This window comes from Eucalyptus grandis, chromosome 9 (genome assembly GCF_016545825.1).
Source record: "Eucalyptus grandis isolate ANBG69807.140 chromosome 9, ASM1654582v1, whole genome shotgun sequence".
NCBI classification, from domain to species: domain Eukaryota; kingdom Viridiplantae; phylum Streptophyta; class Magnoliopsida; order Myrtales; family Myrtaceae; genus Eucalyptus; species Eucalyptus grandis.
The window spans coordinates 30956794-30967268 of NC_052620.1; the positions used below are offsets into that span (position 1 = coordinate 30956794).

Below are 10475 nucleotides of genomic sequence, written 5' to 3' on the forward strand. Positions count from 1 at the left end.
TGCTTAGGGGCGACCCCCGAGCGGTAGCGATGGCTTCTTCATCTAAGTTCAGAGATCTATGAGAGAGGGAAGAGGTGGCACGTGAGACAAGCTCCCGAGGCAACTATGACAATTGCGACTATGGCGATTGAGTCGACGATGAACCCACTTTTCAGTCCCGCACCATGTCCATATCCTGCCCTGCCATCAGTAGGCACATCACCGTACATAGACTCGAAAACGAGCCTAACCCGTCTTTGATCATTGCCGATCTCTGCCCAAATCGATCAACCCATTTCCTGCTGCGAGTTCGTGATTTGACAGAAAGTGGATGTTCAGATGCAAAAGTAGGAAATTGGGTAGCTATGGCTGCGACACAGATTCACGGCATTGCAGCAATAATTCAACCGTGAAAAAGAAGAGGAGGAGATTTTCCTGAGCGTCGGTGGGCGGTAGGGTCGTTGAATTTGTCGAAGACAAGGACTCTCTCCAAGCAAAAGGATAAAAAAATAAAAAAGAGAGAGAGAAGTGGCTGCACTACTGTAGTCTTTTGAGGTTCAAAAGTGGCGCACTCGAGGACTTTGAAAACGACGGGATTCGCACAGAAAGCGAGGACCTCGAAAGTTAGGCCAAGAAGAGTCAATTCACGGCTCTGAATGAGAATAATTTACGAAGAAGAAAAGCGTTCATCACCGGTTCCGTGCTGCCAGAATTTGACCACACCCAGTTCATCATCCACCGGACCAAACAAATTAGAATTCAGGAAGGGCGCTGTGGTAATACCGGGCGCTCGACGAATCAAGATCGATGGGGACATGACGAGATGGAACGGGTCAAAAACTGATTTTATTGGCATTTTCCGGCAGATACAGATGGATGTATAGTGAACTTATCTCACTTCACACAGTCACATACAATACAAAAATGGTAAAAGAACATGGTGTTTTTGGCTAACAGACCGAGGAGCATTTCGTCTCCTCAAGAGAACGAACCATCATTCCCACCTTGATTGAGGTGGGGAATGCGTTATGACTAATTGCCTAAAGTAAGGGGTGGGAGGAGGGCTAACCCACAAACTACCTCTCATCCAACACCCAACCTAATGAGTAAAAAAAACCCAAAGGAAGAAGAGCTGAAAAACCAATGGGAATATATGATCATGGATCCGAAAGCATATACAAGGAGAGAAGGAAGAAACGCAGATCATGCTCGTGCTCTGCGTGGAGTGATTGATCAGTCAAAGCTTGATGAACGGCTCCATCGGCCTTTCAGATAGTCCTCCAGTGAGACGTTGGAATCGATGATGCTCACGGATGACGAATCGTCCTCCACGTCATGCAGCGCAAGGTTCAGGTGGGACTGGATGTTAGGGTAAGCGCAAGCTTCGTCATCGGCCGCATCGGATTGGTCACAGGAGACTTGTAGCTGTGCTGACTTCACTACATCGACGTCGCCATGGAGGAGCTTCACCACCTGTACTTACCCAAAACGAAAACGAAAAACCAGGATCTGTCATAAGGAGAAACTATAACATGAAGCAAACAATTCACAATTGCTGCAATAACTTCGATGCATGATATGATGTTCCAATAGTGTCTGTAATGACAACCTTGATTTTCAGCAATAAATATGTACGAGCGTCTTTTCAAGCAGACAAAGACATGTGCAGACATTTATATCTTTATCAATCTCTAATGCTTGAAACAGCGACTCCAGAAAATTTGAAGGTAACACCACCAGACCATAATACCAGAGACAAATTACAAAGAGAAGAGATAAATGCCATGTGGAAAAATCAAAGATATCAAATCAACTCACATGGCTCATTTGGGGCCTAGCTCGAGGTGCACGTCGGACACAAAGTGTGGCGGCTAAAACCATTCGCTCCAACTGCTGATGATCATAATTTTCACCCAAGGTCAGATCTAATAGTTCGGATATTTTCCCACCATGAAGAATAGGTCTTGCCTGGAGAAACATATATATCTTCTTTTAGTATCTAACAAGTAAAATATAAGAGCCAGAGTCAATATTTACATAAAGCAAACGACAGAAGACATACCCACATAACCAGGCTCTCTCGGCCTTTTGGAAAGTCATTGCTTATGGGCTTTCTACCAGAAAGAAGCTCAAGCAGTACAACGCCGAATGCATAGACATCAACCTTGTCATTGACTTTGCCATACATGAAATATTCAGGAGCCAGATAACTGCAGCAGCTCAAAAGCATGACGATGTGAGTTTCTGGCTTAAATAAATGATTATTGATGGGAGACAATAGCTACAATGCCGAGATTACCGACCCAAAGGTTCCTGCAACATCTGTGCATGTTATATATGTAGAGGAGGTTGATGCCCATTTAGCAAGCCCAAAATCACATAACTGAGAAAATAAAGCAGAACAATTTATCAACATACCATCCGAAACAGATAAAATAAAAATAGCCAAAGAGGTGAGACAGTTCCGTTATACATCACCTGTGGTTCAAAATCTTCAGATAACAGAATATTTGATGATTTGACATCCCTATGTATTACTGGTTGAGCACTTCTTTCATGGAGGTACTCCAAGGCCTCAGCTACCCCAAGAGCCACCCTGTATCTTTCTCTCCAACCAAATGCATTTGGATTTTTCTTGATTCCTGCCATATATGAACAAACAGATCAAATAAATAATCTAAACCTGATGAATGACTGTAAAATCATCGAACTTCTGGTGAAATTATATGCAACAGAAGATTGTAGAAGTCATGCACCATAAAGGTTGTCTTCAAGACTTCCTCTTGATAGGAAATCATAAACCAACAGAAGATGGTTGTCTTCAAAGCAGAAACCAATAAGAGAAACAATGTTCTTGTGATGCAATGTCGTAATAATCTCTATTTCCAGAATAAATTCCTTGAGCACATCTTCAGATGGCTTTAGAATCTTCACGGCAATCTCCTTTCCATCAGGAAGGCAACCCTTGTAAACTTGACTACTGCCTCCTTTCCCTATCAGATTCTCTGAAAAAGAATGGACAGACAACCTCTTACCAAAAGCTTCCTAGTTAAAAAGGACCGATGTAAATCAATGCTTCTTCAAAAGATGAGGTTAAGTAGCAAAACCCACCTGCCAGGAAAGAGGATGTTGCTGCCAGTAATTCCTCATAAGTAAACAATCTGCATGTCGATGAGTATTTTTCATGAAGACCCTCCAACTCTTTCGGCAAACTTATTGGACTCTCATCAGGAGGATGTGTTCTCTGAGCCTCATCACCTATGAGAACAAGCGCTCCACTTTCTCCATCTAAACTCGAGGCTTCTCGTTCACCCTTGGTCAAATCCCCTTGTTTCCGCTCTGAAGTAATGGATGGAAATAGAAGATGCCTGCTAGGTAATCGCATGGCCCACTGAACCACTGAGATCTCCCTTCCTGAAGAATGGTCAGGAGTCTGCCCATCTGCTGAAATTGCACGATGAAGCAGTGGCCAACCTGGCTGCAGTGCAGGCATTTCTCTACTCTGTGGAGAAATTGACCCTGATGTTGCTTCATCTGTCTGCAATGGTACGATAGCCAAAGAATTTTCTTCATCATGGTTACTGGAAGTATCCTCAGAAGCATTGTCGCAAGAATTATCAGCCTGTCGTGTGGTGGAAGCACAAACAGAGCAGTTGTGCTTCGCAATAGCCTCTTTAGCATCAGCAGAGGCTTTAAGCAAAGCCTGCTCCAAGGTTTCTGCCCCACCCACATTATCCGTGGATTTTGGAGATACCGTGAAATCACTATCGTTGAGAACTTTAGAGTTCTTACTCATTGATCGATGAAATACATTAAGCAAGCTGTTTGGCCGAAGATTATCGGATTTTCCTGCAACTAGACATTTGATCATCCATTCAGTCGCCGTAAAATGCTAGTCTCGCTAGTATCGATATTTGACATATACCAGACTTCGAATTACCTTGTGAGAGGTGGAAAGCCGCAGGAGAGCCCTCTCTCTGGAAGACAACTTTCCCATTATTGACAGCAAGAACCCAACAGTCTTTGGGGAGTTTTTTGGCACAGTATTTGGCCACGGAGGTCGATGACCGGATCGAGTGGTGATTCTTCGCAGTTCCAACAATGACCCTGGTCGCGACGTAAGATTTCGCCTCGCGAACAAGAATCTTCCGAATCGATGTGCCCCTGCAGATCTTGAGCTTAAGATCAACCTGCAAAATCCACAATCGAAATTACACACCAAAAGATAAAACTTTGAAAAGTAAATTTCTACTTAAGAAGGAAATGCTCGCGCTCCACGAGCACGCGCCCACAAAAAAGAAAAAGATGTGCACAACAAGATGACCGAGTTAACGGTGAAAATTCACAAGCTAAATCCCCTGAAACATTAAAGTTCATTAGGAATCAAAGTAAGTCATAATCAAAGCTTGATTTCATTTTGTTGTCCCAGTCCTCTGTTTCCTCTGCGGACAAATCTCGAGGGCAGTTAAAACTTAAAACAATGAAACAGAAGGAGAGCTCAAAAAACCTGCTTCAAGTTGCAGAAACCTTCGTAGACGGCGAGAACGGAGTCGAACGCTCTGACCAGCGAGAGCAACGACGACTTCCCATCCCGGTCCACAATCTCTGCATTGCAAACGAGAAAAGGCTCACCAATCACACCCAACCTCGAAAAAACAGCAGCGAGCCTTCCTCTCTCTCTCTCTCTCTCTCTCACCGTTGTTCCCGAGGACGTGAAGCGCGAGAACGCGGTCGCCGGGCTCGGCGACCTTGACCAGAGCCCACGTCAGCAGCTCCCTGCTCTGCGGATCCAGCTTGACCCCGACCACCACCGTCCGGTCTCCGGGAGCTCCGGCCGGGAGCTCGGCGTCGGCGGCTCCGCTCCGCTGCGTTTTCATCGTTTCGCCGGCGGCGCGCGCGAGGTTCAAAGTCCGGGGGCGGCGTGGCGGCGGGCTCGTGGAGGCTGGAGAAGGGGTGAGCTCATTGCTCTGAAAAGGGCTTGCGTAGCAGAGCCCGTCCGGTATATATGGCTCCACACAGAGGGAGTTGCTTGGTTTGAGCTATCGCTTAACCGCCGGATGGTTTGCTTTCCAAGCTCTCTCTCTCTCTACCGCACGCCCACCACCATGCTAGAGAGAGAAAGCTAGCGGGAGAGGGAGAGAAGGCGTCTCAGTCGCAGGGTCTTCTGCTGCTTTTCGTACGTTTTGTGGATTGACGAAATATAGAAATCGGAGGAGGTAGCTGTGGCTTTCCGTGGAAAAGAAACTACCGCTGCGACTGCTGCTTTGGGACCTTAAAACGGGCACGGATTTTTTTCCATGATTTTGACTTGAAGCGCTGCTTGTATTACGAACAAATGAATAATTGAAAAAGACAATTTTTCTAAAGTAAACGGTCGAAATACTTAATTAGTAAAAATAATTTCATTATTAATAGTAATTTATGTATAAATTATTTTGTTAAATTTTCTCCACCCCTTCTTAACCCCGAGAAGGCAATGAAAATATTTTTTGTTTACTCATTTTTTTAAAAGATAAATATTCGATCGAATAATTCTTACCTGACAATTTAGGTTTATTTGAAATATGAAGAAAAATATAAACTACCTTTGATTTTAGTTCCAAAATTAACTGTATTGAACTAAGCAGATAATTTTTTTTTATAGATAAGTCTTATTTAAGGGAAAAGGATTAACTCTAAAAATCACTCTTTTTTGAACTCCAAACTATATCTAATGTCAAATGATAGACTCCATTCGCTTCGGTTAAGATCATAATTCAAATCACTTTCATAAATGAATGTGGTAAGATCATTCGTTAGCACTACAAGTAACTTTATTTTCGTAAAGTTGACATTCATTTTGTCTTTTTTTCTCGAATAACCGTAAATCCACGAAAGCTATGTTTGTTAAAAAGACAATGCTTCCCCCCTTTTTGGTTTTTTTAAGTGTTGCGAAAGCGACCACAATCGTCTTCCTAATCACCTGTGATCGCTTGTCATGACAATGTGATTTGCTTTGTGATTAACTAAAATGCTTTCGTATAATTTAAGGCCTCGGAAGCATTGTGCAATGGTGCATGTTCACGTAGGATTGATAGGCTTCGTCCCACCGGTACGGTGGAACACAACTACAAGTCACCTCGCACTTAATCTTGATTAATGCATCTTGCCCATCTTTTAATTTGTATTTTAATAACTTTAGCGTTTGATATTATGGTTGCGTGCTTGGGCCCAGGTCTAAGGGACATGATGACTATTTTTTTGTTATATAAATGAGATGCTCGAGTATTTTAAGTAATATCATCAATTAAGGTGTGATTTACAAAGACAAATGGGAAAGAAGTGGAGAATGTTGTCCTGCATTCATCACCTCCCAGATGTTTTTCTTCTAAAAAAATACCGAAAGCATGCCTCAGCTTATGGTCCAATTATCACTTATGTACATCTATTATTAAAGGTATCACCCAAATCATAAAGTCATGGCATATCAAATAAATGTGGGTACTCTAATAAATACAAGCAGAATGAAATGATCTTCCATTATTGATCCAAACATAGGAAAGTATAATCACTGTCCTTGATAGTGACTTGCTTGCACAAACTATTTTTGACAACATCAAAATCTTCACTAAAACAAATTAACCTAATTTCTAATTAATCGAGCATAAACAAAAGAAACTGAAACAAAGAGAGCTTTTTCTTCTTTTTTCTGCAAATGGAAAATAGAATGCAATTACCACAAAGATTATCAGATGCTAAAACATTTGACATTGTTTACTGGTGTGATTTATAATGATTCCACATATGTATATCCAATTAAGTATTTTAATAAAATAATGTAGTCGAGTTTCAAGAGTATTTCACATAGTTCGAATTAGGATTTATACCTAAAATACTTAGGAGGAATTTTCCAAAGTACTTATAATATTGAGGTCACAACATGCTTTTACCATAAGCCTCTAATCTATTTATTTTTTATGTTTCTTGATAAGTATTCCCCTTTTTCCTGGCCAACCCACGTGTAATGGAAATTACACTGCATAAAGCTATGTAGGGTCATGGTCATAGCGCCTAAATCTTGACTCTCTATTCGTGTTCTTTTTATCTTTATCGCATGGGCCAGGAATGTGAAACTCATTGTGGTTGTTGATTGGTCAAATCTAGTAAGCACTAGTCGTACGTCATTATCCTATACTTGGGTGGTATTTCAATCGGATCATTCAACTCCAGTTTCAATGGTCCAATATGGTAGACTTGCATTCATTCTTTTCCTTTTCATCTGATGCACTTTGACCAAAGGGGCGGCTAATTTTTCAACAGGATAATTATCCAAAAAAGTCGTGAACTTATTGTACAATATTCAATTTAGTCCTAACCTCTTTGATATGATCAATTCAGTCTTAATTTTTTTTTACGATTTGTTAATGTAATCATTCCAATCACAGTCGATCGGAAATCACCGACGTGGATACCAGCCGTCCTGCTCGTATATAAGGAGGCGAAAAAGAATATACAAGTTGCAAAGTCCATGGAGCCAAACTTCGTCCAATCCCCATCTACCTTTCAATTCCTAAGATCCATCATGTTAGGTACGCGCTAGATAAGCATCGCATAAACCTTGGTCAACCATTTGATCATAGCATTACGCCAGTATAAAAGAAGTTTCCATTGAATTATAGAATGATTAGTGCGCCAAGGAAGCCAAAGTCATAAAGACTAAGCAAGAACACTTGAAAATCCCGGGACATTCCACCACATATTTCTTTTTAGCTATTTTCTTTGGGAAAATTCTTTATTTGATCGTCAGTCTAGCAAGGTTAAACTTTTCAATCTCCCATTATTAATGTAACGATTAAGAAATAAATGCGCATGTATGATTGGAGGGGCACAATATAAGTTCTGTCCTCCAAACTATCAAGTGCAATTTATAGTTGCTTCTTATGCGGCTCCCAAAATTTTCATGGATTTAAAACTGGGCAAAAGCCACAAAAAAAATCATAGACTATATCTACTACGACACATTCATCAATGTGACACAAAAAATCCAAAATTTGCACTAATGTGGTATATACTCTCTGTCAAAGTTCTAAAGGATGCCAAAAAGTAAATAATATTGACATGACATCTCCCCTATTAAGTGAAATAAATAAAAAAATCATCCAACAAAATATTGATGGAGGATAAACACGTCGCATAAATACAAGTTTAGGGGTTTTTATGTTACAATGAAAAATTTAGGGTAAATGTATCACAATGTGCAATTGGTTTGGGGATTTTTATATCACAAAAAAAAAAGTATGTTAAATGTGACACAATTAACATAACTTGAGATTTTATGAGAATTTTTTCCTTTTAAATTTACCAACCTATGTAAGCCTTTTCTAGTTGTAAGAATATACGAAATAATTGGCTCTGCGAAGATTGGTATGTTTTTCTCTAGGTCCATTGTCGATGACTTACATGCTGTTATTACACCAAACTTCCACATGAAGAGTGTAGAACCTACGCGCAGAAGTTGCTTGGGTCACCATACCTACAGGCTACTGGCACCGACAAGAAAGAAAAGATCTGCGAAAATCAAGAAAGTGCATAAGGCAAAGCTAACTTCAGCACTTTTTGCAAATCGAACAAAGTTAACAAAATGGCTTCATTGTGCTAATTTAATAAGATTTAAGAGTCAATTTCAATTTTTAAAAGTTGAGAATTTAATCATATTTTCATCATAAATTTTGAAATTTTCAATGTATTTATCCATTTTTTTGGGTCCGCCGTGGATGACTTGCATGGCGTTACTGCACCTAACTTCAACAGGAAGTGCGTAGAACCTACGCGTATAAGTGTCCTGGGGTCACCGTACCTACCGTCTCCAACAAGAATGAAAGAAAAGATCTACGAAAATCAAGAAAGCGCAGAAAGGCAAAGCTACTCGGATCAAAGACGATGATAACGAAGAGAAAGAGAGGAGAAGCGCCACGTTCATTTGGTCGGCAAAGAAGGTAACAGCGACGGCGACACGGCGGCGACCATGGCAGTTTCGCTCGTGACTGGCTTAACTGACCGCCCCTGCAACCTGCGATCTCGATCTCGATCTCGATCTCCTCCTCCTCGTCCCGAGGTGGCTCGCGGAATCATGATCGTCACATGATGGTCCGCTCGACGCGTGGCTGATCTTGATACGAGGGCTTTCCTCGGTTTGGGGGCCCAGCTGGCAGGTCCCTCTGATTTCATTGGTTGGCGCACACGTGTGCCCCAAGTCGACGGCCGTGCGGTTTTCTTACACGTCAACCGAGAAAGAAGTCTCCCCCTCCGAGTGGAAGATTCATCATTATCGCCATTTATGGTGACCAGCGCATTTGTAAATTTTTACCCAGTCAAAAAGGTAATTGCATTTTTCCGATAATTAATGTGAAAAGGGCTTTACAATTTTCGACTTCCGACGTAAATTTTGGGACTAATTTCCTATCGGAAAGCATTTTTAATAAACATCATAAAACACTCGATTTATCTCGTTATATCACGATGACTTTTGAATTATACAAATTAAACAATTATTGAAGATAGAAACCATCAATTATTGAGAATCTTCAGATTTACCTATACTGACGTAATCAAAATGAAGGAATTGCTTTCTACCATCGTTGATTGTGCAAAAATCATCGAGAAGAACTCATCACAACTCAAAACATAAAATCATAAATAATTATTTTCTCTCGATCTTATTACAAATTATTAAATCACCATGGATAAATTCTTTTCACACCGAAAGTGCTCAATGAGACAAGTCACGTGCTTTGTCCACTAGGAAAATTAGATTTGAAAATCGATACATGCAATTATGTAGTGAATAGAAATGAATCAGATTTTCTTCATATGTGACGTGAAATACCAGCGAAATGAATTGTAGCTATCCATCTCATCACATCGTTGTAGTACCAACAATTTCCATAAAGGAAGTCCTTGCACCGCATGTGAGAGGTTCCACGCTAATGGGTCATTTGGACCCATCAACATCTTATGAAAGTCTGTAGGGTAGACCCCCCAATTCTAGCTAATTTCCTACTATGTTCAATTATGGAGAAACGGTAGAATCATTAAGTCTAATTTTGCTAAGTTTGGCATTGCTCTCTTAAGAGAAATGACCCGGTCAATTTTTAAATTTATTGTACGGATATTAATTTAATATTAAATTTTCAATTTTGACAATTTAGTTTTAAATCTTTGTGCGGATTTCTAATGTAGTCAATCTAATCAATTTTCGTTGCAAATTGTTAATTTGATAATCCAATCATTGCTAACCATCCTAATCAACGATTTTTTTTAATTTATTTATGAAAATTAGTCAAAAGAATTACATTAGAATTTTGTGCAAAAGCCTATATCTAAATTGATAACATTGAAATTTTTATAATTGAATTGATATTCTTATAATTGATTTATAACTGATATAGTTTTCCTGCTCTTTTAACTATAAACTATAATAATTCATTCACGTAATCCCTCCATTAATACTTCACGTG

General features: G+C 40.2%; 1 protein-coding gene across 2 annotated transcripts; it reads right to left on the bottom strand.

Moving 5' to 3' along the window:
* Nucleotides 1–803: 803 nt before the first annotated feature.
* On the bottom strand, nucleotides 804–5195 carry LOC104444071 (probable receptor-like serine/threonine-protein kinase At5g57670). Of its 2 annotated transcripts, none has more exons than XM_010057661.3 (10): nucleotides 4676–5195; nucleotides 4487–4584; nucleotides 3920–4169; nucleotides 3091–3828; nucleotides 2736–2984; nucleotides 2458–2621; nucleotides 2283–2362; nucleotides 2042–2189; nucleotides 1798–1947; nucleotides 804–1452 (listed from the first exon to the last, which is right to left on the bottom strand). In XM_010057661.3, the coding sequence occupies exons 1-10, from the start codon at nucleotides 4854–4856 to the stop codon at nucleotides 1213–1215; spliced, it is 2298 nt and encodes a 765-aa protein (XP_010055963.2). In that variant the 5' UTR covers nucleotides 4857–5195; the 3' UTR covers nucleotides 804–1212. The 2 variants fall into 2 exon arrangements, with proteins under 2 accessions (XP_010055963.2, XP_010055962.2); XM_010057660.3 differs by having other exon boundaries at nucleotides 3091–3834; nucleotides 4676–5193.
* Nucleotides 5196–10475: the final 5280 nt, after the last annotated feature.

What these genes read in the sequence shown, in the direction of transcription:
- LOC104444071 (XM_010057660.3), bottom strand. Translation starts at nt 4,856, where the DNA reads ATGAAAACGCAGCGGAGCGGAGCCGCCGACGCCGAGCTCCCGGCCGGA. An exon ending in GTTTCTGCAACTTGAAGCAG is followed by an intron (nt 4,170 to 4,486) that starts GTTTTTTGAGCT and finishes TGGATTTTGCAG; the next exon opens with GTTGATCTTAAGCTCAAGAT. An exon ending in CTGAAGATTTTGAACCACAG is followed by an intron (nt 2,363 to 2,457) that starts GTGATGTATAAC and finishes TTATTTTCTCAG; the next exon opens with TTATGTGATTTTGGGCTTGC.